Source organism: Notothenia rossii (assembly GCF_949606895.1).
Source record: "Notothenia rossii genome assembly, chromosome: 4".
NCBI classification, from domain to species: domain Eukaryota; kingdom Metazoa; phylum Chordata; class Actinopteri; order Perciformes; family Nototheniidae; genus Notothenia; species Notothenia rossii.
The window spans coordinates 24221300-24248818 of NC_136902.1; the positions used below are offsets into that span (position 1 = coordinate 24221300).

General features: G+C 40.2%; 1 protein-coding gene across 8 annotated transcripts in view; it reads left to right on the plus strand.

Annotated features, from left to right (window-relative positions):
- LOC307038179 (TOX high mobility group box family member 2-like) overlaps positions 1-27519 on the plus strand; it is a 108828-nt gene that overhangs the window by 43541 nt on the left and 37768 nt on the right. For 4 of the 8 annotated variants that reach the window (XM_079679501.1, XM_079679497.1, XM_079679495.1 and 1 more), the window contains exon 2: positions 22105-22194. The exons of 2 other annotated variants lie outside the window; for them this stretch is intronic. Coding sequence is in view for 3 of the 6 variants with exons in the window: in XM_079679497.1 (XP_079535623.1) it covers positions 22105-22194 (90 nt within the window). In the remaining 3 variants the exon portion in view is untranslated. Of the gene's footprint in view, positions 1-7335; positions 7453-22104; positions 22195-27519 lie in introns of those variants that run through there. 2 more of the 8 variants (XM_079679500.1, XM_079679502.1) reach the window with 2 other exon arrangements.

Here is a 27519-nt window from a genome sequence, read left to right on the forward strand (position 1 = left end):
AATACATAATGTCCAGTGTATGTTCTGTTAGCAATCCAAAATGAAATATGCCAAACATTTAATGGGTTTAAAGAAAAATTGTTAAAATATATATGTATGTATATCTATATTTATGGTGGATTACATTCTGGGGAGAGATTATTTACCTAGGGACAGAAGTTAGGAGAGATTGACCACTCATTTATGTATGAATGTTTATACAGTATGAACATACAGTATGTACTGTATGTATGTATGCATGGAAGAGGCTGGAAGCTGGACAAACATTCCCAGTTGTCCCAGCTTCCTGAGGTATGTCCTGTGCAAACACCATGGGCCATGGTATAAGCTCCTTGCCAGGGATTTAAGGCTCTTTCCCTCTCTTGTTTTCATTGAATATCCTTTACAAATATTATCGGCCTGGTGTCGGTGCCAAGTTTGCCCTGCGGCCTGAAGGGACAGAACCCATAACAAGTTCAATTAATGATAATAAAACCAATCTTATTATTTTGGAATATAGATTATCAATCAGAAAACCTTTTAACGGTTGCTATTTACTTGGAAATCTTTAACTTCTAATCTCTGTGCTGATTTATTTCGTTAACTGACTGACATGCATTGATTGGAACTGCCACAGGTTTCCAATTCAGGAAGAGAAGGTTGATAAATCCATATGATCCTGAATTTGCTCTCTTTCCTCTGTTCCCGGCTGTGACCGTCTAGCCTGGTCCCTTGTCTTTCAGGAGCATGTGTTTATTATGTGCGAAATATTTAGCAGGCAGATATAATTGCCTGTGTAAGGCTGTAATCGTCTGCGTCCAATTCAGTCAGAAGAGACCGAGGGAGCCCACAGAGCCACCGAGGTAATCAAACTGTGGCTCATTCTTCCTCTTTGAGAACTAATGATGAGCCCCATGATCGTTTACAATGGGCAGAAAGAGAAGTGACTGAAAGTTTAGTGGTAGTACTTCGATTTTAATTCTTGCAACTTATCTGATTTAAGACATGGGAATAACCTGAAACAGAGAGAAATTGAGAATTAGCTGTCGATTTATGGACAGTAGGAAAAATAGATATGAGGTTGCTAAAGAAGAAAAAGGGGGGTAGAGAAGTTAGAGGAGACTTGTGGGTTTAGAAAGAAGGGAGAGCGAGAGCAAGAGGCCCTCTCTTTTTGTTCTCGACCTATTTAGTCTCAAGCCGGCCATGAGACATGTCGATGAGTGATGTCGCTAAGAAAAACAAACGACGGAATGAAAAGTAAGATTTTGGAAATTATGACGTAAGGTCAACAGTGTTATGCTATCGAGGACTCGTTTCTGTAAATGCTTCAACAACCTCATAGCAGCTGAGTAGGGTTGTCAACACACAGGAAAGGGAAACTTGAGCATATCTTTTTATAGAATTGTTAATAACACAGTAGACAGTAGTGAAAAACCATAGCCTAAAGCAGCACTTACTGGCAAAACCCACGTGAACCAAGCAATGTGTGTGTGTGCATATGTGTGTATGCATAATTTGGTGTGTGTTGCTGGTACCTAAAGAGGGTTGGAGGAAGTATTCAGATATTTAACTTTAATAAAAGTAGCAGTTCCAAACTGTAGAAATACTCTGTTATTGGTGACAGCCTTGAAGTAGCATTGTGTTGTGCTTTTGACATTTTGTTTAATAGGGGTGACTTAAAAGTTAATTTAACTCAAATTACACTTAATGTTTTTGCCTATGGTTGCATGGTTTTGTTTACCCAGGTGTTCAAAGACTCCATCTCTGAGATGCCACAAGAATACCATGGAGGTGTTAAGGATTTAGCATTGAAAAAAGACGTTTAAGAAATACACAGCAGTCTTCCTAGAATCAAAAGAGCACACTGCAAACTGTTTTCATAGGGTATATTTTTTGGAAGAAGTAAGTAAGTGGTTGGTTTGGAAATCATTTATTTTGGTGCTACCACCCAGATATTGCAGATACCTTGTTGAACTTTCATTCAGCAACAGGTACAGTTAGGCCAGCGACTTATCCAGGGCACCGGGGAATGTCATAACCAGGAACAAATGTTAGTGGCAGCCGGGCAGGGAAAGGTAGTGAAACTGAGAGATGATCATGTTTTATTAAGCCTGATAATGCAGCATAATCTGTGACTCGGGTTACACAGTGCTTTGTGGGTAATTAGAGATCATGTCGTACGCCTGGCCTGCTGAAAATGTGCACTCCGCCCTAATCCCCTCCTATCCGCCCTTCACCCGCCACCCCCCTTCTTCTCTTTTTCGATTCTCTCCCTTGCTTAAAAAAACAAAAAAACAACATGCTTCCAAATGAGCTGGCTTCCTGTCAAGGAAACGTACAAATAAACAAACATGGCAGCCATACTTAAGGTAGGTAGTCATCAGAAAGCGTAAACCTTGCTGTAAGATATTTGGAAACGTGCTTGGGTGCTCAGAATTCAATAATAGGAAGTCGACAGTGGAGCGCTTTGTGGTTTGCTTTGTGGAACTTGTTAGATGAATGACTAATGCCTCCTGGCAAGTGCCCCAGGTTTACTATTACCAAAACAATGGCACTTGATACAGAGCACCGTAGACTTGGTTTTCACACAGACAGGAGCTCAGGCTGCTGTTTTCTTTTGAACCCTAAATGCTGACTGCCCATTCATGCAACATCCCCGAACACAGAGACACACACAAAGGAAATTCTCAACTGACACGGTGACTTGTTGAAAAACACAACGGCTTCTTTCATTGCTTTTGTCCCCAATGTTTCATTGTTTAAAACTGAGAAATGTTTCCTTTTCTTGGAATCTAGATTCATCTATCTCCAAATGATCTAGGGTAGATAGAATATGTTTATACGCACGTAATTCCTTGGATTATATTAACTCCATTAAAGGGTCTAAACATCAGGTGGAAAATAATTTTTGCAATATGGTACATTTTAGAGAAAACGCAAGCTGCCGCCCACCATAGACACAAGAAACTGTATGAGTGCAAAGACGGATGAAAGTGGGTTTAAACTCACTGAGTTGAATGCAGTGTTTCCCCTTCAATCTTTGTCACGCCTGGTGGTTTGAGCTAAAAAAAACCTTTACATAAAAGAAGATATGAAAGCAATAATGAAAACCAACCATATAGAAACAGTATGTATTAATTTCCTCTGCATCTCAACACCATCTTACCTCATCCCACAGCATGCGCTTTATGAGTCATTGAAGAAAGTGCAAACTATTTGAATATTTTGAGTACAAATGATAATTGTTGTCATAGACATCAGCGTTATATAATACACTTTTAAGTGTAGCATTTAACACATTAACTTCATCAGGTCCACCTTCTTATAAATGCTATTTATTTTAGACACAGAAGACATAAAGTTCTTTGGATATTTGTCCATAATGTGCAGCCATGAAAAAAAACAAGCTTTTAAACAGCTCATATACCATCATGCATTACATTTGCATACAAATGTAGCAAAATGCAAAACTGAGCTATATTCAAAGTGTTCAAGTAGCGTTGTGATTATCGACAGAACTAGAAAGCTTTTAAGAGTTGAGGTAGTTAGCAGCTACCAGAGGCTCTTTATCTCAATTTGCATTTAAGTGTTTTTTGTATATGGGCAAGTTAGGAACTAGGCTGAAAAAAGACAAAGCAAAACAGCTCAGTGAAGTTGTTAAGCGGGAGATACATTTGATTTGGATATTTTTTTATTTAATCTGTATTGTTTCCTGTTTAATTGGTTGCTATAGTTGTCAATAACTTAAAGGTCCCATGTCATGGCATGATGACCATTTCTACTGATCATAATTCCATTGTTGAGGTCTACTAGAATAGATTTACATTGTTCAATGTTCCAAAATCAAATTGGTTTCTCATACAGCATCTCTGTATAGTATGTGTATTCACTCTCTGTCCTAAACGGCTCGTTGGAGCTCCTGTCCCCCCCCCCCCCCCCCCCCCTCCCTGTGAGCCCACTGTGCTCTGATTGGTCAGCTCGCCCACTCTGTTCTGATGAGTCCACCACCGTTACAAGGGAACATCACTGATTATGTGTTTATGTGATACAATGGCGTTTGTTAGCAACCAGAAAAGGACACCAGTAATGACAAACAGATGAGAATGCTGCGTGGGGTCTGGGTGCCGTGTTGGCGGGACGTTGCGGGGCTCGCTGCTCCGCCCTTTGAGGCTCGAGGAGCGGACAGTGTGAGCTGGATTACTGGTGTCGTTTCCTGGTTGCTGCGTGGGGTCTGCGAGACAGCGAGACACCGCGGAACTCAGCCTGAGCACACACACACACACTCACAGCCAGGCTGTTCGCCACACAGTTCGCCACACACTCACAGCCTGAGAAAAGATAAGGCTGAGTGTGCCGGCGAAACTCTGCGGAGTAGCGCGGCTGAGAAAAAAAGATAAGGCTGAGTGAGTATGTGTGTGTGAGGAGCTCCACTAATTGGTCCATTTGGTCGTTGTTACGTCACTTAGACCAGGAAGGGAAAAATGGACGAGGCGTTCTGGGGCAACATAGACAGGTATTTTCTGTGTTAGAGTTTTACTCGCTACAGGGTGTACTTTGAGGGTGACTTTGCAGACCGTTTACATGCAGAAAAATCTACATAACACACAAGAGGACGGGTAATAACCGGAAAAGCATGGCATGGGACCTCTAATAATGTCCTCGTTACCTTACACACCATGTTCAATTTTAATGCCATTAATATGTTTAACACCTGTGCTGCCATCGTTTCTAGATAACCCCTTGTTTGTTGCCCGGAAGATGACACTTTTAAAGTGCTTTTTAGACATTTCTCATCGTATGCCTTTACATTTGTACATGTGCTAATAAACAAACCAATACTTTATTGCAATTATCCACATATCATTGTCTGCAGAGCCATGTCGTTATGTAAAAAAACATCTAATCATCGTGTTCTTTTAGTAATTTTTTCACACCATTGAAACTGTTTACAAATCGTGACCACAAACACATCATTGTGGGCATATAGGTGCTGTGATAGGATGGAGGTGATAAAACCAAAATCCCAATATGGCCAATTAGAACTGCTCAAGTTTCAGACAAAATTAGATCCCTGCATTGACTACTCACACACACACACACACACACACACACACACACACACACACACACACACACACACACACACACACACACACACACACACACACACACACACACACACACACACACACACACACACACACACACACACACACACACACAGGGTCATATATACTCACTCACTTTTACACCTATGAATCACTATCCAAACCCACACACACACACACACACACACACACACACACACACACACACACACACACACACACACACACACACACACACACACACACACACACACAGCTCCAGGGCATTTCATTTCCTCTCCTCCTATGACAACATCATAATGTAATGGGACATGGTGTCACGTGACAAGTGCAAGTACACGGAGCAATCAAATCGCTCTCTCTGTCTCTTTCTCTGGCTTGAAGGGCAGAACGGTCATTTGTTACATAAACTATAGTTGGTTCAATTACAGAAAAATGTGCTTTGTGTCCTTGTCATAAGCTGAGTGATGAAGCATGTAAAAAACAAGTTAGAATCTGTGTTCCTTCAGGATTTTTGATGAAATACATTGCTCTCTGTGCTCACTCTGTCTCTCATGAGAACAAAATGTAATAAGAATTAGATACATCATTGGGGTTTGATGCTAAATTAAAGTTGCATTACTTAGGGTTTTGTGTTAAAAATAAACATGTATTTTGAGCTTAATTGACAACCTTAGACTCCACCATACATTTTTTTCCAACCTGGCCAATAGAGATGGCATAGACTTTGAATATTTGCACCCTTTCGTCCGTAGGAAGTTTAAACCAAAGCTATAAGAGCAAAGCACCAAACAGTTCCTTGAACAAGGAAACGAGTGCTTTGTCCAGAGAAATCGGAACCCACCAACATTTGAGCTTTAGCCTCCTTCATCCCGTCTGGTATCCTTTTGTAAAAATGATCACAGGCCAGCATGATTGGACTGACATTCTGTTTATAATTTCTCAGTACTGAAGTTGACATCTGTTAAAGTTGCTTCCTAAAACCATGAAAAATAAGCAACAAAATACACTTTCTCACAGCCAACACTATTAAAACACGTCTGTCTGACTCTCAGCTGTTAATTTGCCATTTATTGAATGTGTTGTGTCTGAACCTCTCTCCAGGTATTCACTTTGTGCTCCTCCAGCACAGCACCATCGCACAGTCTTCAGACGAGCCTGTAATTAAGTCATCTCGGAGCCTTGAGAGTGCGACTATAGCGCGCTGAGCTGAGACCAATCTGCCTCTAATTGTCCCGAGTTTTAATTTCTAATGGAATAAGGGCCAGAGGGAATGTGGCTTAATGAGATGCAGTTACTGTGTGTGTGTGTGCACTCTTTTATCTGTTTACTGTAACCGCTATTGGCCCCGGTGAATAGAGAAACAAGAGTGAGCAAAGCAAGATGTTCCGTTGTGATTTTGTGTCTCTCTTCTGTTTATTCTACAAAGCACTCAGGATGTCTCTGTCTTTCCAAACTGTACATTTACACATAATAAATGGTAAATGCAACTCGGAACAAGGAACATAATTGATTGTACATTGACAGTACAGTCAGAAAACGCCTTTTAGTTATACCTACTCCCTTTTATACAAACTGGGGAGCGCCCTCTTTTAATAACTCTGTACAGTGGAGACCCTTCCAAAAGTGAGAAGTGCTTTTGCCCTTGGCACTCAAGTTATTGCTCAGACAGCATGGTTGTAGACTGGAACTGGAAAGGTTGTTTACATAGCCTTGGGAGTGTTTGTGTCATGATTTAGATTCCAGGCATTTAAATATCCAAATAAATCAGTTTAGACTTCTGAGGACGTGTAAACCTCCGAAAGAAGAGATGGGCCAGCTGTGTTTAAAATCTGTACGGTAGTTTTATCTCTGAAGCTGGAGCAATTTTGTTTTCAGTTATTATGGGCAAGGGAAATGGGGGTCAGAGTTCACAGAGCATATGTGCTTTAGTATATTGACAATAGGGATGTTTATCTTTTGTTTACTTTTTACACATGTAACCACTTTGACACCAAAATGATGATAAAAAACTAAAACCCTGAAGACACATGACGGCATGCATCTTTCAAACACTTTGGTGACTTCACTGTAATTTTTCTACCTTATCGCTTTGACTGGAGTTTGCTTTTGCAACTGACTCAAGGCCCTTCCTCTTATTGTTTCAATATGTCAGAGCATTGTTTGAATGAGGTCACCCATTACCGATCTGGCCTGGGGCCAGGTTGACTTCAGCTGATTTAATTGAATCTACGACATGAGTCAAATTCAAACAAGCAGAGACTGCTTTGCCATGACAGCCTCATTACTCCACATTAAGAACTCATTTCACAATACATTGTGACTTTGGGCTTGACAAATGGTGAAAAGGGATGAAATCAAATAAGTGAGTACATTTTGGAAGGCTACTCTAGAAATGCTTTGGCTGAAAATACTTCAGCGCCGTACATACAGTATGTTATAAGAAAAATACTCTTTCTGCTATTTTGTATAAGTTACTGTGAATGCCTTCTGGGTTTGAGTGTTCCCATGGTTGCCTTCTGCAGTAATGGAATGACATTCAATGCCATTTTCCCTTTTAAATGGGATTTTTGTCAAACCGTTATGAATTTAACCTGCCTTGTCACTCAAGCCACAGACAGTGCTGAGACAGGAGAAAATATGCGAATGAAACCTTTCACTGCAGATTTTACTGTTAGCTATGAGCAGAGCAAATAATGACGCCTTTATCAAGTCCACGGAACAACAAACAAAGAGGGCTTTCTTGCGACATGATATCAGGCATTATAATGACATACATTGTGTGTATACCATATACACAACATTCAACATTCTGTATTTCAGAATTTCATCAGCTCTAACCTCTTCTAAATTTCTCAATTAAACACGCATTCTTTGAAAGCCGCTGGCAGCTCGGCCAGAGCTCGCGGAAAGAGAAAAAAACGAAGCGCAGGCTCAACTTGCCAGGGCTTCCCTTCACAATAGGGAAGGAAATGTTGAGACTGCGAGGGCTGTGGAGTTGAGATATGGCAGTGTTTGCTTAGGGCTAGGTATCAGGCACAAAAACAAACATGGCTGCCCTTAATGAGGCTGTTTGCCTGCCAAAGGTAAAGACAGCTGTTGTCTCTCGCCACAATGGAGCAGGCCTCAGTACCACGGAGCACAGAGGGGCTTTCTGCATCCCCATAGTAACGCACACCTTGTGTGTACTCAAGAGGAATCTTATTGAGTCCCCTTTACAGATAATTATTGAGTAAAATGTAAATTGTGAGGCCATAAGGCACTTTCATAAGGTTGACTGTGAAATAAAAAGGTTTATTAAGTAAGTCTTGTCGACGGAGTGCTAAAAGGGATATTATTGGACAGTTTGAGAGGCAATTCTTCTTCTTCTTTTGCATCTGTCTTATGGTGCTGGAGATAAGTCTTTCTAAAATCTTCTGATAAATAAAAATTGGCTTCTCTGAAGTACTATAATGCACAGGGATATACGCAAAGTGGGAGAACTGGAACCTGGAAAAGCACTTTCCTCCTGTACGAGAAAATTAATACGTTCGAGCTGTGCCTGTCCAACTGAATCAGCACTGACAGCTTGCCGCACTCCACGGCTAATTTTAGAGTTAAGAATATGAGTGAGATGACTGCACAAGCATTTGGTTGAGAGGAAAGTCGCCAGTAAAAAATCTGCTTACATTAAAGGTCCAACTGTCATTTTCAGCAGGGTGGCTCCTGTTGAAACAAAGCCCTCCAGCCCACACGCCTTCCTGCCTTTGTTTACGGTACATTTTGAACTATACTGAATGGATGACATTTTGTTTCCATTATCATACGAGCTTCTCACAAAACAAACAGCATTGTCACAGATAGTTTAATATTGTATGGATGAGAAAGGGAAGTAAGTTAACCTGACCTAAAAGGGCCACATAAAGTGAACATAGTATAGACAGCACCTGAGAAATAAAAAATAAATGAAGACATTTTTCTCTAGATGAAAAAGTGTTTGTTGTTTAGTCAAGCTTGACAAATGATTATGAGTGTTGCAAAGTGTGATTGAAGAAATGTTGGTTCATCCATAGATTTTATTTAATTGATTCATTGACTGTGTTAAAAATTGGAAATCATGCTTCTGAATCAGGTGATAAATGTTCTGAAAAACAAAGAATAACAAAAAATATAAATGTTTAAAGACAATTATGGGAATTTGATTCATTCTTGAAAAAATTGATACAATAGTTTTACCTAATTCTTTAACATTATCTGAACACTTTGTTTGTTTTCATCTTATGAGAAAAAGCATTAACATTACAATTACATTGTGGTTGTCAGATAACTCTCATTGTGGTGCTAAAAAAAAGCTCAATGCACATTTCCTGTTATACGATTTCAAAGTAATGCCACATAACTTAACCGCTGCAGTAGTGTGACTTGGTTCAAAATGTCTCTGACCACATGTTTTACAACAAAGGTCATGGTGTATGGCGACCAGTGTTAGACTAGATGGCATTCTGTGTCCTACATCTTAGCATTAACTCTGCACATTGCATGTGACTGCTCCTCTTTGGTAATGCTGCTGAGGCAGCAATCTGGGGCTACAATTGGTGTTTTCTGCTCTGCAAGTAGGCATTCAGATGTAGAAAATGCTTTTACCTTCTTTTGAGGGGTGATCTGAAATGACAATACAATTAATTATATCAGGACAATAATTACAGAGTCCAAGAATAGAGAAACTAAATTGAGTCTTGTATATGCAAACATTTCCCGAAAGAAGAAACATTTGTACAGGTTTAAAGTGTATGAGTGCCATGTATCTATATTGGATTTTTAAAGGTTACATGTAAAAGTTTATAATATGTTGTTGTTTTATACTTTTCAAATGTAGATTTAGCACTCTACTGTAGAGTTTTTTGAGTCACATATGGTTGCAACGTTAGCTTCATTGAACCCATATCTTGAGATCCAACTACTGAGTCAGATATTGGCTCTGCCGCAACGAAAACTAAACTAAACCTTAAACAATCTCTAATTAATCAACCCTTATAACAAATTATTGAAAAGCTCTCGCTCTAGGCATGCCTGCGATTTTTACCCACAATATCATCGCCTTTCTGTCAGAGGCATTTAGCTTGATGCACGTCTCCCAGGCTGTAATCTGTTTGCGCTTCTTCTATTTGTTGCAGCAGTGTCTTTCAATTAAACGGCAGGGCCAGTGTCTTCAGAGATTTTGTTTTCGAGTGACTCCCCAGAGAGGGAGCAGAGGAAATGGCTGAACACATCAGACACATTCGTCTTCTCTGCTTAGTTACCTTGCAGGGGGAAGATGGTGATACCCATTTCCTCCGTCTAATGTGTTTGCTTTACACCCTACGCCAAGTGTCAACATGCAGCTTCTTGACAGTCATTTTTCATTTGGAGCAAGTAGCTAGGATAAATAAGCCTGAGCTTTGCACAGTTTTCTCTTGTTCCCTTCTTTTATCAGCCTACTGTTGTTTTTAAGGTGGCAAACTTGTAATGTGTAAGGTTAAACGTGCACTAGTCAGAGATTATTACTTAATAGCTTTGGCTGGTTGTTGATTGAGAATAAAAAGCCAATTATCATAATAGGATATGGGACATAATGACAGAATTAAATGAGTGTGACAGACACACAATAGGCCTGCTCTGTCATCGCCTTAGCCTAGCTCGCTTATTAGAATTAATCTGGCCTGATTAAAAATGCAAATGGCTCAAAGTCATTGACGGAGTTTACATGTTTTTATAACATTTAACTGATTTAATTACATGGAAAATGAAATGTGGGATGTGAGATTTAATTTTTGAATGAATATTCTCTCATGCCAGGAAGAGAAGGTAATGAGATTAGTGCTCTCCCTGTCTCTGGTTCTCTCCCCATCTCTGCCTTTCAGATGCTGATGGTTTGGTTCATCGAACCAAGAAGAGCTGTTTTATTGTTATCACTGAATTCTTTTTATCTTGGTCTCAAAAGCACCTACTGTATGGTGTGGGCTGCGAGCTTCACAAAATGTAAAGAGTTTCCTCCTACAATGTATCATTTTAAAAGACCACTATATGATTTATAGCCTGGGGGAAAGAAACATTTTCTGGTTCTTCCTGGAGTTGTTTTTCATACTCAAACAGCCGCGCAGAGGAAGGATCACAGGTCTTTACGGACAGAGTTAATTGTTTAAAGTCTAATGAAATGCTGTACAGCCTGCAGCAAGTTATCATCGTACACGATATTGCTTTGGCATTTTTTTGTTTAGCTCCAGGAAGGTGTTTCTCCCTTGACAGAAATGTGTCACAATACATGAAAGGAAAAGAAAACATTTTCCCTTGTATTTCTGCTAAATTAAATTGTTTGCTGAAAACAATACAGTATTGTTGAGCATCTTTCTGCGAGTTCAGGATTCAAAAAGGGGAAACAAATGTTTAAGGTGTCCCTTAAATCAGTCGTTTCTTATCTAGAGTTCTTTATACAATGACATGTTTGAGTGAGAGCAGCCAGTTCCTGTTTTCTGCCTTCGTGCCAATAAATGTTTCTGACTTTATTCACTCTGTGTGCACCTTGCACTATATGCTTGTTAAAAGTGCAGATTGATAGTTTTGCTTATTTGAAACATGTCTGGTGTTTTTGCACCTTTCAGCCGTGGTCGTAAAAACCCGCTTGCATGCGGTGGACATCCTGTGGGGGAGGAAATTGATTTAGCTGGGTTTGTTTGTTCTAGACCAACAGGCGACATGCATTGTTTGGTTCTTTTTTCTTTACATTTCAGACTTATCATTTTATTGGTGTATTACAATATTTTATGGCTTTTATGCCTTTACATCTGTTTGAATTTCTTTTCATTTGAGCTAGTATGATGTTTTTTCTCCCAATCATAAAAGTTCTACAATGTGCAAGAGGAGGCATTTGAGAGTGACAGAACGTTTTTAAATTAGATTCATGTGAATGGGCCAGATGTTCTGTTCTGATCTTGATGTGCTGTGTTATACAATATAACCACCCACCTAGCCTTACATCATCATCAGCAACGCAGTTATTCAATGTGTAATACAGAGATGTCAACATCAAGCTACAAAGGGGTTTGAGATTGTGAACAGGCTGTGAAAAGAGAAAGCTTTTTATTTAAAGACCATTTATTTTTCAGCGGGAAAAAGACATACAGACATAAAACTTTGTGGTGACAGGACAGGATCAATTCCAACTGTGTGTCCGTACATCGGCTCAATGTGTTGAAATGGAAAGTATGGTATCGATCTGTGTACATTAGTGCTTTACACAGTAACATAAGCAATGAGTGGCAGAACAAAAGAGGCTCTGTGTACGTCACGCTGGAGGAGAGGTGCAGTACAAAGAGGACAGTTAACTTCATGCAGTCTTTTTGCCTTTCATTGTTTATAATTTTAAATCCTTTTTTGTATTTGTGTTTCATAAAGGAATTCTACTTACTCATATACATCTGGAACTGATTTTGTATAGTTTGAAATATATAGGTCTAATAAACAGTTTTGCCCTGCGGAAAGAGAGGTTATTAAAATTATACTAAAGTGCTGCAAGAAAAAAAGAATAAGGCTTAGAGGGTCACTAAAGCCATCTTAAATAGAGGTCAGACTACACAGTCACATCTGAAATAATCAAGTTACTTCTTTATAAGTCCATGAGCTGTCCTCTTTCACAACTAAATTGTCATTTGAGATTGAAAAGCATACATCCTGCGTTGATATTTCTCCTTTTCTAACTCATACTTTCCCTCAAGGGACAAATCACAATTAGTCCATTGTGCCATACAGTACAGTATATCACATTCTGCACATTTCAGCTGGAGAAAAGGCGCAGTGTTGTGTCGGGGCATATGGCATCATGATACATATGCTTTAGAGGAGGAGGATGCTAAGGGTTGGATGAGGGGGGTGGTTCACTGTCAGGGCACAAATTGAATGAACTTTAGCGCGGTGATTGGATTAGCGTATCGTAAACAAAGGGGTTATTTCTGTAAATATCCTAATCCCAGAGGCTTGGATTAAAGGCAAATAAACAGAAGAAATTGAACCAGAAATGTTTCCAATACTTTGGATCAGTATTTCGGCTTTAGTGTATTTATGTTTCTGTGTGCAGGAAATATAAGAGAAAAACAATGTCAATGTCACACTACCTTAGAGATGGAGACAAAGATCTTTCACCACATCTGAGAAGTAGACAGTTAAACATTCAGGGGCCTTTTCAGAAACTGCACTGTTTAACCATACCTATACACTGATGGCAGGAAACTCGGTGGTGACAAGGAAAACCCTATGCCACACGGAGGGGTAAAAATAGGCCATTTGGCAAAAGAGTCAGCAAGGGGGAGGAGAAGAAACAGATACAGGGGAAATATGTTGAACAGTGTCTTCTTGTAGGGACTTTTTTCTGCAGGCGCGAGATAAGAAACTTCACTCTTTAATGTTGGTAAATTGTCAGATCAATCTCATTTTTGCTTGCTGGCTTTCTCAGAGGGAGAGAGAGTCACAGGAAGAAGGAACGAATTGCTATTTTTTCCCCTTGTTAAACAACAAAGGAACGATAAACACCCCTCTCTTTTGAGAGTTTACAGTCTGCACCTCCTACACCTTCACAGTTACAAAAGCTTCGCCCTTTAACCCATTACCATCTGAAATGTGTTACAAATCTCACTTCTTAACAGTGCCGGTAATATTACCTCTCAATGTTAACCCAGGAAAAACACACATTCTTAACCCTCATTCATTGTTGAAGTCAAGGGTGATCAAAGCTTGTCTCAACCAGTCACTCCATGCAGGTTGAGGTTGCTTCTTGTGTTAAACACTTTGTATAGCAGTCCGCTATAGGAGTGGGTAGTGGACATGACTTTCTGAACCAAAAGATGCTTTACCTTGACTGTTAAGTGAAAGGTGTTACATGGAATTCTCCTAAGGTCACCAACCTATGCAGCTTCAGGTTAAATAAAGTCTAAGAATAACATTACATGACCACCATTAAGGACATGGCAACACAACAACTCTGTTAGTTCCAGCATTCACTCCTGGGCTGGGGGTTGAGGCCAGTTGGTCTTCAGATATATTTAATGGGTCAAAAGGCTATAAATGCTATAGGAAAGAAAAAAAGAGCATCATTCCATCAAGAGGTACAAATACAACGTCTGACTTCTGACTCAAAGGTTTGGATTTTCTCTCTTGAACTAAAGGATAGAGTCCGTTTTTCAAGTCTGTTCTAAATTACAAGTGAGATGCCTTTGTGGACTTTAACGCTGGATGTCTTTGCTAAAATGATTCCTTATTAACATACTGGCAATATCATTAAGACATGCATTTCTAAATTGATTATAATTTAATTGATTGAGGAAAGAGTCAAATGTTTTAGTAAAAAAACATTAAAACAAATTCCTGTTCTCATCTTGAACTACCTTGAATCTTTTTTAAAAACTGAGAAAAGTCTTAATCAAGTGAAAGGGGCCCGTTTAACAACAGCAACACTTCATCAAAACATCTATTCACAAATGTTCACACAACTCATGGAGTATAATCCAAGTCTAATTTATCCAGTATGTATGCCCGATATTTACCAAACGCATGCATATTGCTAAAACCTTACTATTTAAAACAAGTATGCATAATACAAGCTTCTCGTCCCCGTATATCCAAAGTGTTTAATAGAGAGTAAGTGGTATACAGCTGGTCATTTTGTGGGGGAAGTATTCATCGAGGGGTAATAAACCAAAAATGTGTAATATGTAATGTATATAGCACTAGTCAAGTGTGAACAGAGACAACCCAGTGTGTGACTGTCTGGTTCAAAAGGTAAAGTAAATCAAATTAAGCATCCTGTGTTACAGTCTGATGGATGTGTGAGCTGCGGCCCAGCTGCCTTCTCTAACCCCAGCACCATGTTCCGACTAACGGTCAAGCTGTAACACTCAGTCAGAGTCCGCTCTTGGCCCTTGAGGAAGGAAACATGACGCGGCCTAATGCCTGCCCCTCCTCTGCATATCTGCTCATTCATCTGGCCCGCTCATTAAAGGGTAATTACCTGTAATTAGTGAATCATGTCACTTTAATGAAGATGTTGAAAGCTGTTGAAGCCAGAAGGGCTGGCCCTAATTCTGAGTGATGTTCAAGATTAGCCTCAGACAGGAATTCAATAAAGACGGACATATTAATGAAATATTAGCATTTTACCAGTGCCATAGGTGCCTCGTATTGTGTTTATACTCCACATTTATTTTCAGTTCTATTGGCATCAACACCTGGCTCTGGAGGGCAAGTACGTGTTACTGTATCAGATCAGGCTAATGGGCATGATGATGATGAAGCTGTTGGTGTCTAAGTATGTCTGTTTGTGTGTGGCTTTCGCGGGCAAGTGTAAAGCTTGCTCTAGTGTGTGTGTGTGTGTGTGTGTGTGTGTGTGTGTGTGTGTGTGTGTGTGTGTGTGTGTGTGTGTGTGTGTGTGTGTGTGTGTGTGTGTGTGTGTGTGTGTGTGTGTGTGTGTGTGTGTGTGTGTGTGTGTGTGTGTGTGTGTGTGTGTGTGTGTGTGTGTGTGTGTGTTCCCTGGCGGCGTGGTGAGTGTTTAATCTGGCCCGGTGGCGTGCCGTTGGCCCGGCTAATCACAGTGTGTCTGTAGGAGTGCGCTGAGCCAGGGGAGCACGCCGTCGCTAACAGTGCCTGACAGACTCATTAGAGAGACCTGGCACTGAGCTTGCAAGGCACACACACACAGACAGAAACACACTCAAACACTTTGAAACACACACAGTGGGAAAGGCACTCAGGCTCAACTGTACAGACATTGGGATAAATTCATACACTCAGACACCTCTTTTTCTTGGACGTTCTTGCTCACACACACTCATTCATATAATCATTCATAGATGAATGTGTGCTGTTTCTCTCTCTATTTCCCGCACTCTTACAAACACACACGCTCCGTGCTCCACGTGTGAGAACAAGGCAGGCGGTGACCCCTCGCAGTCGCAGCCCAAACACAAACAAGAGCCGAGAGAGCATCTGGGAAAAAGAGGCGGGAGGGTGGGAAAAAACAAGAGGAGGCAAAGATGAGGAGAGAAGTAGAAAAAAAAGGAAAGGTCTGACACAGCAATGCTTTCTGCCATTCAAATGCTGTGTCAGACAGGAACATTTTATTTTCAAAAGCTAAATGTCACAACTCAGTCGAAAACCTTAAGAGAGTAAAACATATATTGGCATTGTATTGAACTCATTTACAGGTACGTATTTTTTAACCCTTCTCACATTAAAAGTTTAAGTTAAAAGTCTTGGAAGTTGGATTTTTTTGAATTATATTTAGCAAAGTTCTACAATCTACTTTGACAAATTAGTTACGTCCTGCCTGCATTGCTCTCACAGCGAGGTTAATTGCTGCTCAGCTGCAGCAGAGCCAAGTGGAAACATTAGGTTCGGCTGAATAACAGGTGAATGCAAAGCAGGTCAATACGTAGTCAAGTGTGGGCCTGCCAGCTGTTCACTCCCTCCGCTCTGCCACCGCACAATGGTGACACACACACACACACACACACACACACACACACACACACACACACACCCCCACACACACACCCCCACACACACACACCCCCACACACCCCCACACACACACACACACACACACACACACACACACACACACACACACACACACACACACACACACACACACACACACACACACATACACACACACACACACACACACACACACACACCGTGTTCATGCTTTGCACACACTCAAAAAAACAGGGACATAGTTAAACATGTAAACAAAGCAATCAGAAATCCTTTCATTTAAAAAAAAATGTGATTTCTCTCGTCTAAATTAAAATCAGTGAAGAATATACATACATCAGAGTAAAGTAAATTATTCATAATGATGTATTTAAAAATATGTTATTTAAAGCACATTTATAACTGATAACACTTGAAGGATAAGGCTAAAGCTGTTTTTATATTTTTCTTCTTCAGACAAATCCCATCAAAAGAACAAAAATACAATTTATTTATCTTACTAACAATTATTGTCTATACCTAAGCCTTATAGAGCTCACTCCTTTATCCCACAGGCCTCCATTGATGTTTCAAACTGAATAAAAACACATAAATAAGCCACACCGTCTGGGTGCTGTAATTACTCGCCGATGCACCAAATGTGTATAAATCCCTAGCTGAAAATAGCCCCCATATATGCCCTTTACCTGTGTTTCTGGAACTGGAAAATATGGATTTTCTGACCACTTTCTAGTAAACAGTTGCCTATTCACACATCATGCAGAGAAGGAACAAAATGTACATTATTTACATTGCGATTCTGTTCACATGGCAAATATAAATCCAATATCACTCTCCTTTTAGCTCTTGTTTTGCTCTCCACCAACTCTTCAGGGAAATTGTTTAGCTAATAAATGCTCCACACTATGTACCCAAGTCACAAAAATGACCTCCCTACTGTTGCTCCAGGGCGGGTAGCAAAAAGACGCCGCCTGCTGTGACTGAAAATGATATGAGAGCAGTAAGAGTGAAAAGTAGCGGGCTGTAAAACCAAAACAATAAGCTGAAAGATACTCAAATGATCCAGAGATAATTCTCTGTTGGTTTGTTTCTCTGAGCAACCCCCTTTCAAAGTATTTTAATCTATTGTCCCTAAATTATTGATTGGAGCACCTTTTTGAAAAATAAAAGTATACCGTCTATTTGTGACCCATTTAAAGATTTTTGTTTTTTTGTGGGAAAAAGTGGAGCAGCGGAATGCCAAATAGAGGGTAGCGATAGATACATTAACTTACACATTGTTGCTTTTGGTCCTTCATTGTAAAATATGAAAGAACTGCAGCCTACAAATAAAAAAAACTGAAAACACTGACATAAGGAAGATACAAGAAAAATGTTTGTCTTGCTGTCTGACGAGAAGTTTCTCTCTTAGCCTTCACTTTATATACACTAACCTGCGTGTCTTGAGTTTTAATGTAGCCAAGCTTTAACTGAAACAAGTTTAGCTAAAGCTAAATCAAACTCTCTTTAATTGTCTCTATGCTACTCCATGTAACAGGCCAACAACCCCCCCCTCCTTTCTCTCTCTATTTTCTCTCTCTTCATAGTACAATAGCCTTTTTGCTCTCCTCTCTCCCCCATTTTCTATCTCTCTCACTCTTCTCCAGCACAAGGCTGTGACATTGAGGGAATGTGATGTGATGTATTGTAGTGAATAATGTATTCTGTGAGGATTGTACAGAGCGCGTAGAGCAGATGGCAGCAGGTTGATCTCAGTGTGTGTGTGTGTGTGTGTGTGTGTGTGTGTGTGTGTGTGTGTGTGTGTGTGTGTGTGTGTGTGTGTGTGTGTGTGTGTGTGTGTGTGTGTGTGTGTGTGTGTGTGTGTGTGTGTGTGTGTGTGTGTGTGTGTGTGTGTGTGTGTGTGTGTGTGTGTGTGTGTGTGTGTGTGTGTGTGTGTGTGTGTGTGTGTGTGTGTTTAATGATGACAGTGTGTATATGTGTGATGTGCGTATGAGCGTGTGTGTGTGTGCTTACCAAGAATGGGGGAGGGGATGGAGGAGAAGAAGGGAGGGAGGAGAGTGGGGGTTGGTGTGTCTATGTGAGCCTCCTTTGTGAGATAAAACATGCAAATGGTGGATTATTTTAATGCAGTTTTTTTTCTAGAGCCCTGAGCTTTAATCCCTAAAGCAGTTGAAATGAAAATAGTATATGTTTTCTTTCAAACTCTCTCCCTCCCTCCCTGATTTTGTATTCCCTGATAGGAATTTACAACCACCAGCTGTCTAGGAACGGGATCCTTTGCACTTAAATTTCTCTCCAGTGTAGTTACAGCCAAGGACTGATGATTACAGCGGGATGGCATGAAACTGACTAAAGCTAGTCACTGCTGTGTTACGCAGGGGAAGGAAGATAGTTGTGAGTTTCTTCGGATTTAATGGCGATAACAATGTCGATCGTGAAAATGGAACCAAATGCTCAGTTTGTTACTTTGAGTGGACTGCAGATGTTAAATATGCGCATTTATAAACACTTGCACATGCGCAATCCTGCTGGATGTAACAAAAACAAAAACAAGAGACACAGAATGGCAGGACTACATTTAAGCTTTGTGTCAACACTTATTCATAGCTTATCCATAGTTCAATATGTCTAAACATGGACTCAACATCTATCCAACCAGCAAGTGTATAAAAACCAACATTATTGTACAGAGTGAAATAATTGTCATGTGTGATTTTCTAGTTCTAATGTGAAATATATGAAAAACACAATATTTCAGTTTTTCACATGTAATGTTTAGGTTTTTTTGTGGATTAAGGAAATAAAGCACAGAGAACCCAGAATATGTGTTTTTTGCTTTTAGAAGGAATTGAAGTGCATAATAAACTGTGCCTAAAGCACACATAGACACACTTTTCCCTGGTATGAAAAAGTCCCCTATAGAGGAAGCTAACAGATGGTTGAATCTATTTACATTCACTTAGGTGGTGGTTTTAAATACTGAAGGTTATTCTTCCACTTCCTGCACTTAGTAGAGACTTTATCTGAAAGTATATAGGTGACTGCCTGGTTGCACTCACACTGTTCGTGTTTGATGGCGTCATTACTCGCACAGTTATTCCAAACTGATTCCATTACATACTCCTATGGTGTTTATGTCCATCCTTTCCTACCTGTTGGTTACCTGTGTTGTGAGCTCTCAGTTTTTGCTCATCTGCGATGTTGCAACAATATATTGAAGGTGGCACGTTCGGCTGCAAAGGGCAGAGCCTGGCACCTGGCCTGCAGTACTGTTATGGTTCTGAGGCTAGACACAACAACAACAATAGCAGAGATCCTTTCATTGTATCCTCCCACACCACAGATGCAAAAACAGAAGACAATTCAAGAACCTTGTTATCGCTTTTTTCTATAAAAACCTTTCTTCAATTAATCATTATAAGAGCCTTGCATGTGAGGATTTCTTTTAAATATCAAGACTAAAACAGAGCGTAGAACAAATCTGGAGACTAAAAGCTCGTTCATCCTGTCTCTTTCATATTAGAGACAGTGAGCATAATTGAGTAAATGTATTTAAGTATTTGAACGAGCTGATTCAGCCTCTCTGGGATGGTTGATATTGTACTTAGGAAGAATATTGCCCAAGGCAATTCATTAGTGGTAAATAATTGAGAGGTTCGGATAGTGCTAAGGTGAAATGCCTGTTATTATTTTATGGAGTTAGTGTTCTGAGGGCTCTTCAGTTTAAGAATATAAAAAATGCACAAGCCTTCCCACAAATTACTCGCTGGAAAGATTCACAATGGGCGCTAATGACCAATCATCCATCTTCCATTGTTTTCCAGCTCTGTAAAAGTGTTTTGCTTCCCCATTATCAATTCTATTTCTGCATTTGGTGCCATCATTTATGTTTGAAACATTTTATTTTACCCTTTTCCTCAATTTGTTATCTTTTTATTTTAGCTATTTCGGCATGATACCTTCCATTGGCCTTTTACTTAGAAGCTTTTAGATTAAGGGTCTCTGAAAATATGGTGTGGAGGATTCTGATGGAGCTGTCAATCAGACATGCAGCGGGCCAGTGTGGAGCTTAATGAAAAGCACTGGCTTATATTAAAAATAGATTAATACCAGCAGTGTTAGGATATCTTATTGGCAAACTCGTGTTGAGTGCACTAGCATCTGTTTATTTAACCTCAGACATAGTCATGCAAATGTCATTTTTTGTAGAACAACTTTAAAGTTGCATTTCTGAAGCTTTCCTTTGGACCTCACTGTTCTTCTCTCTTTGATGTATTGCTGTGCATGCTTTGTCTCAGATCAACTCTTAGCTGTTGATAATTGTCACCTTTACTTGGTTTTCCTGTGATGCAACTTAAAGGCCACTGAGGTTTTATATAACATCATACACACCCGCACTCCACCATGTGACAACCAATAAATAGTTGAGCGTCTTGTTGATGGTCTGATCGGTTATTCACGGCCCTGTATGCACTGTAATAGCACAATGTGTATTATATATGGTCCGGTGCGCAAGAGCTGTTTGTCCTTAACTGTCCTTAGGTGAACAGTTGTGTGTAGTTGTGTGCTATTTGGTAAGATGCTGACACCTGCGCTTTGAATGTTATTTTTAACCATCTTAGCAGCCAGACTCTTGAGTGACAATGTAAGAAACCTACATCTGACTGACTAAACTGTCTTTTAAAACAATTAATTTGTATAGACTAAAAGAAGATTTAGTACAAACATGTGTCGTCCCCAGAGAATTAATCCCTTATGACTTTAGTTATTATTTCCCTTATCATGGGTAACACCAGCAGATCAACATTTCAACTTCAATTAAACCTAATGAGGGAATTTTAGGCACAGAATACATGTTTTTGATTTAGATCAAAGTTTTACCCCACACATTTTTAAACCATTCAAATCTTTCGTTTTCTGACTTGAAATTTGAATTGTAGTCTCATTGGGCCACAAGTGTACATTAGAAGTGATTTTAGTTATGTGAGCCTATATGTTTACAGGTAATTTACAATGTAAGTTATATCAGATTACTAATTGTGTATGTACTCGCAGTGTAAATCCACTTGTTGTTCCATGATACTCCTTAAATCTCCAGACCCTTGGCTCAGTGCCAGCGTTCAGCCCCACTGTTTTGTAGGGGGATTCTCAGTGTGTGCAAGAGATAGGGAGGTGGGCATGGGGTGGAGGCGTGTTCGGGGTGGAGGGGATGTCAGTTCATTAACCTCCATTCTTCCCCTAGCGTGGCGCTGCGTGGCAGTCACTGTTTAAGTCTCATGTCATTACTCCTCCCCCTGCACGCGTACGCTGGGCATGAGGGGAAGAGCAGAGCGACCGGAGAAAGGGAGAGGGAGGGAAAGGTTCAGGGGGGAGGGGGGGGGGGGCCTTGACATGTTCCTTTACAAATGCCCTGCTTGTATCTCGCAAACTAAAGCCCCGCCATCTCGTTTCCTTCCCCACTTTTGTCTTCTCTGTTTCTTCTCTTTCCCTCCCTGCTGTCTCTCTCTAACCACAGGCCCGGTACAGTGTGGGTGAACGAGGGGTTAGGCTCCACACTGCCCTCCCTCCAGGCATCAATCCAGCTAGGAAAAGACTGCCCACTGTGGTGAGAAACAGTAGCCAAGCCCCCAATTCCTGAAACCTATTATGTTTGTCTGCCAATTCATTTGGGCCCTGTGGTGTTTTGGAGGCTAAAAGGTTAAAAGTTGTGAGGAAATGTCCCTTCATGGAGAGACATATCTACTTAAACTTATTGAAGAAAAGGAAAACTACAAGAACACACAAACACTGTCCATGTTTTTAACGCACATGGTTTAAAACATTGCATATATTTGCATTCAAAACAGGCACACTTACAGGAATATTATACAGATGATATCAGGATTTATGATTCTTGATTGCAGCAACGTATGTGTGAAAACATGCAAAGGTGCAAAATACGCCCCTGTACTGTTACAGTAGTTGGGTCACAATGTGTGTGCATCCACGCAAAGCAATTATGAAACTAGAAGCATAATTGAACTCTTTAGAGTTAATCTATAACTGCTTCTTCAAATGATTAGTACTTGAATTGTATACAGATTTCATTTACAGGGAATAGAAGCAAATAGAAAAACAAGCAAATAGTGCCCAAAAAATAACACATAGATCTTTCTTCAGAAAGCCTGCTATCAGAGTAGATGTTGCAATGTCCCTTCCTGTGAATTTCATATCTTTGTTAAAACACTGATAGGCAATAATTTGTCTCACTTCCCTGTTTAGTTAACTGTAAAGTGTTTTTCATTTCAAATGCGTGTTTTGTTCTATATAATTATTTAACGTTTGAAAGTGACGGCAACCTGATTATCACTAGTTCAACAATAACACTTACCACCTTCTATAACTGTGCTGATTGTAAGAGAAGAACACACCTGTACAATGGATTCTCATAATGATTTATTTTAGTCTCTGCCAGGACAGTGAACATTTTCTTCTTCTCCATCTTCCCTTTGCTCTTTCATATTTGTATTCTGTGCAAAAGCAAGAGAGCAGTAGATTTAAATAAGATAACCAATTATATGCTAGAGGAAACAAGACTTTTTTTTCCTGCTGCAGTTATCTGATGCTGCGGTGAGCAGAGGCAAAGGCTGGGGTAATGTGACGTTCACTGTGCCCTTTATCTTTTCTCATCGCTGTTTACCTCAGTCAGTTAAAAGTGGCTTGCGCTCTGCATCCTCTCCTGCTGCCAGAGAAACCTCACCGCCATAGGCTCACGTAGAGACATCCACCTACTGTACAGACACACATATTGTACATACAGACACACTCGCACGTTCTCACCTCAGACCATGAGTGTCAGGTAGACTGGTGGGAGAACCACTTTTCTCCTAGCACCCAAGTTGAGAATAGCACCTGCTAGGGCTAGCTGCTAATTCAATGTGATGCTATTGTACGTGATGCTAAGAATGTGTTTCCCAGCTCTGGTGAGCAGACAGGCTGTTGAAAGCCACCACGGCGGGGATAGGGAGACCGTGTGGGTGGCACTTTGGTCTGACATATTTTTCTCGTTACACCTTTGCACATGCACAGGCATGTGGCACACTTTTGACTCTACTTCCATCTGGTTGCAGATACAGGACACCTCAGATGAAAAAAAGGCTTATTTCTAAAAGTGGTGTGCCATAGTGTTACTTAATGCTATACCTCCCTAATAAAAAAAACACTATGTATTTTGTACACATTTATTTAGACTTACCGTTTTAATGCACATTCTGAGGAAACATGTCCGTTTTTAAGGATATGACCTCTTTAGTGCTCTGCTCTAGTTACTGCACATACATCTGATCGAACTGATGATACACAATCTAGATGTACGTTGACATGCCTGGACATTTTTGATAGACAGTAAATAACACATGAGGGGTTTATAAAACGACACCCATAGGCGGAGAAGCTTTGACCTTAATCTTCAGCTGGATGCATTTGAAAAAAAAATACATTTGACTGTTATGACACTGACCAAACAACCTTTTAAGATCAGTGAGTGAACATTTTCATATTAACAAATACAGAAGATAAAGAACAGAATAAGCATTATATCATGATGTGACTGACTGGTCGCTTCTATTTTACACAACATCCCAAGATGAAAACTGTATTATTACTTCAGATTTGTTTATCACAATATGATATGGTTATATATATAAAAAAGTGCTTGATTACAGTGTTGTTAATGATAGATAGGGTTATAAGAAAAACAAATGTAACATCCTTAAAGCCATTGACAGGTGACTGCTCTTAAATCTTTGTGAGTTATCTTGTGTCACCATCACCGTTTAGATTTCTATCTCTTTGTGAACACACTAACTCACAGTGAACCCAAGTTCATAGTGGAAACAAAACCTTATTTAGCAACACCCCACCTGGCCTCACACACACACACACATGCACGCACGCACGCACGCACACACACACACACACACACACACACACACACACACACACACACACACACACACACACACACACACACAAAAACACACATACACACATACACACACCCTCAGCCTTTCTCCTCAATCTCTCCTCCCATCTCTGCTGTTGACTGTTACTTCTCTTTTGTGGTTGCTCCAGTGCAACAGAAAGTGGATGAATGAGAGCTTCAGCCTGCCTTTTTATTTTTAAACTTCACAAGGTATAGGTGAAGCCGGAAGCGGTTCGAACCTGTGTTATGTCTTTTGTGAAAAAAATATTTTTTGAAGCCGTTTCTTGCGCTTTGTGAGTGTCTCCGTATTGTTTGACTGTGGAATGCTTTAGACCTTATCAAAACAAAAATAACTGATGCTCATTAAATGTGAGCTGACGGATCGCACCATCACTGACAATAAAACTAAATATTTCTTTAACCGAATCAGCTGGAAAGGTAATGCAGATAGTCTTTCAACACTTTTGAAACAGTCCTTTGAGGAAGAGCAACGCTACACCATTCATGTTTCCAATTCCTCTAACAACACTTTCTTGGGTGACACAGTGCAAGGAAATTCCAAACAGAATTCCACCTAAATCCCTCTGAGTGATAGGAGGAGCTACTCTGTGTGTCTCGTCGATATCTGATCCTGCTGCTGACCGGAGCACAGTGTCACCAGTTAAACATAGCCCGGGTTTTGCATATGAAAATGAACCCTGCCCAAGATAAAAGGTGAAGGTACATCAGATGCTGGACGTTAGTGCATGTGACCCCATGGCTGCTGCAGAGTGTGCACATGTAGTGAGTGTGTGTGTGGTGTGTGTGCAGGATCAAACTCTCACAACCAGGAAGAGGCCCTGTTTCCCTTATCTAACGACAACAGAGCATGTGTCGCCATGGCCACAGGCTGCGCTTTTTATGGGCTTTGTGTATGTGTGACTGTGTATGTGACTGTGTGTGTGTGTGTGTGTGCAAGTGTGTGTTTGTGCCATGTTCATTGTTTGCCCATGTTCATTGTTTGCTTGGGGCGTGGTGCAACACCAGAATTGTTACTATAGTGTCTCCTCTCTCCCTCTTTCTCACTCCTCCTGCCGTGCAACTCTAAAATAAAGCTACCATATCTAATATAGTAATCTTCTGTCTGTCTGTCCTTCTTTCTTTCTTTCTTTCTTTCTTTCTTTCTGTCTGTCTTTCTTTCTAACTTTATATTCTTCCTCTTTCTGCCTCTCAACCTCTTTGTCTCTTTTCACTCCACCTGTGTTTTTAGGCGTTTGTGTGCATATGTGTTTGTGTGCACACATGTCTCTCTCTCTCTCTCTCTCTCTCTCTCTCTCTCTCTCTCTCTCTCTCTCTCTCTCTCTCTCTCTCTCTCTGTCTTTCTCGTCTGTCTTTGAAGCAGCAGTGACAAGTTGGGCAACATCAAAATTCAGTGGCACATTGTCTCAGGTTGAAGTTTGCTAGGTCTCTCCTACTGCTTAATTGAACACAGGATGAGGGAGAGAGAGAGGCAGAGATGTAAAAAGAGAAGTATAGAGAAGAGGGGGAAGATGATGAAGAAGGGTGCTCAAACAGGCATACATACATATTGCATGAGCCCCCCCCCACCCCCCCTCCAACACTACCACCACACCCTTTCTTCACAGAATGGCTGTGTACTGTTCTGGGCTTATTAATTCCGCTCGGTGAGAGGATTATTTTTAGAGACTTGGTGAACTGGTAAAGGCTTTTAAAGTCACAAGTATTACACACTCTGCTTATAGATTCCCCTTTATACATCGGAAAGTTCTTAAAGTTTGTTGTGGTTGTACAATTTTACGGATGTTGCCATGGTGATTGAGTAAAGGTTTAAATCCTGATTTTTTTTTACCGTCAAATCCTGAATCCTGAGTAGCTGATCTCCACGAACTGTAATATGGTATATGATATGGTTAAAAAGCCCAGTGGTGGATAAGATCATTTTCTTAAGTGACAGTAGTACAAGGTAACAATGTAATATACTTTAAATATTTATTTGTATCGTTGGACCCATTTTATTCTTCCAGCTGACCCAAGTTGATGGGTTTTCTGCTTAATATTTTAATAGCTGCTGCTCAACACTATAGTGGAAAAGAAGAACAAAGTTGCGTAAAATCGAAATAGTAAAGAAGCCTCAAACTTTTACTCACAGTACTTGACCAAATGTTCCTCTATATACTTCCACCACTGACAAGTCTGTGATAAATAAACCTGAATTTTAGTGTAGTTTTTGGATATAATCAGATACATAAACATTACTTCGTTTTTTGTATATTTCAATCCTTTAGTTTGAAAGTTACGGCAAATATAATTTATATTTTGCCTACTAGATAATTTGTTTCCTGTCAATCAAAATGAATGTTGTTCTCATCTTTGCAATGTAATTTTTTTCTCATCATCGGAAGGTCATTTTTTTCTTATGACTGGACAGTTGTGGCATTACACAGGCGCACAAGCCCTTTATCTACGCCCCATCCCCCTTCACAAACAGGCTTTATGAGGAGCTTATTTGAATAGTCCATCAATCAACAACAATCTTCGGTGGAGTCTCTAATTTTTCCTCCAATCCTGTCATCAACTGTTTCACCGGTGCACTCCAAGATGAAAAGATCCCAGCATTGTATCACACCATTAGCACTGTGTAAATATTACATGTTTTCCCTGGATATGCTAGTTAGCATTACTTCCACCTTGTGGCTTCATTATTTTTGAAACGCTCAGCTTTGTCGATGATTGCAAGGCATGACCTACTTCTGGGACGCTCTGTCTCTGTCTCTATCTCTCACTGTCTTTACTTCCTCACTTTTCTTCCTCATTTACTCGTTCTGTACTTCCTTTTCATTCTCTCTCTGCCACTACACCTCATTTTCCCCTCACACTGAACCTGTCTACCTCTTTCTTTGTCATTTATTCATTGTCTTTCTCCATTTACTGCCTCACCATCACCTTCATCCTTTTAGTCTGTCTCTT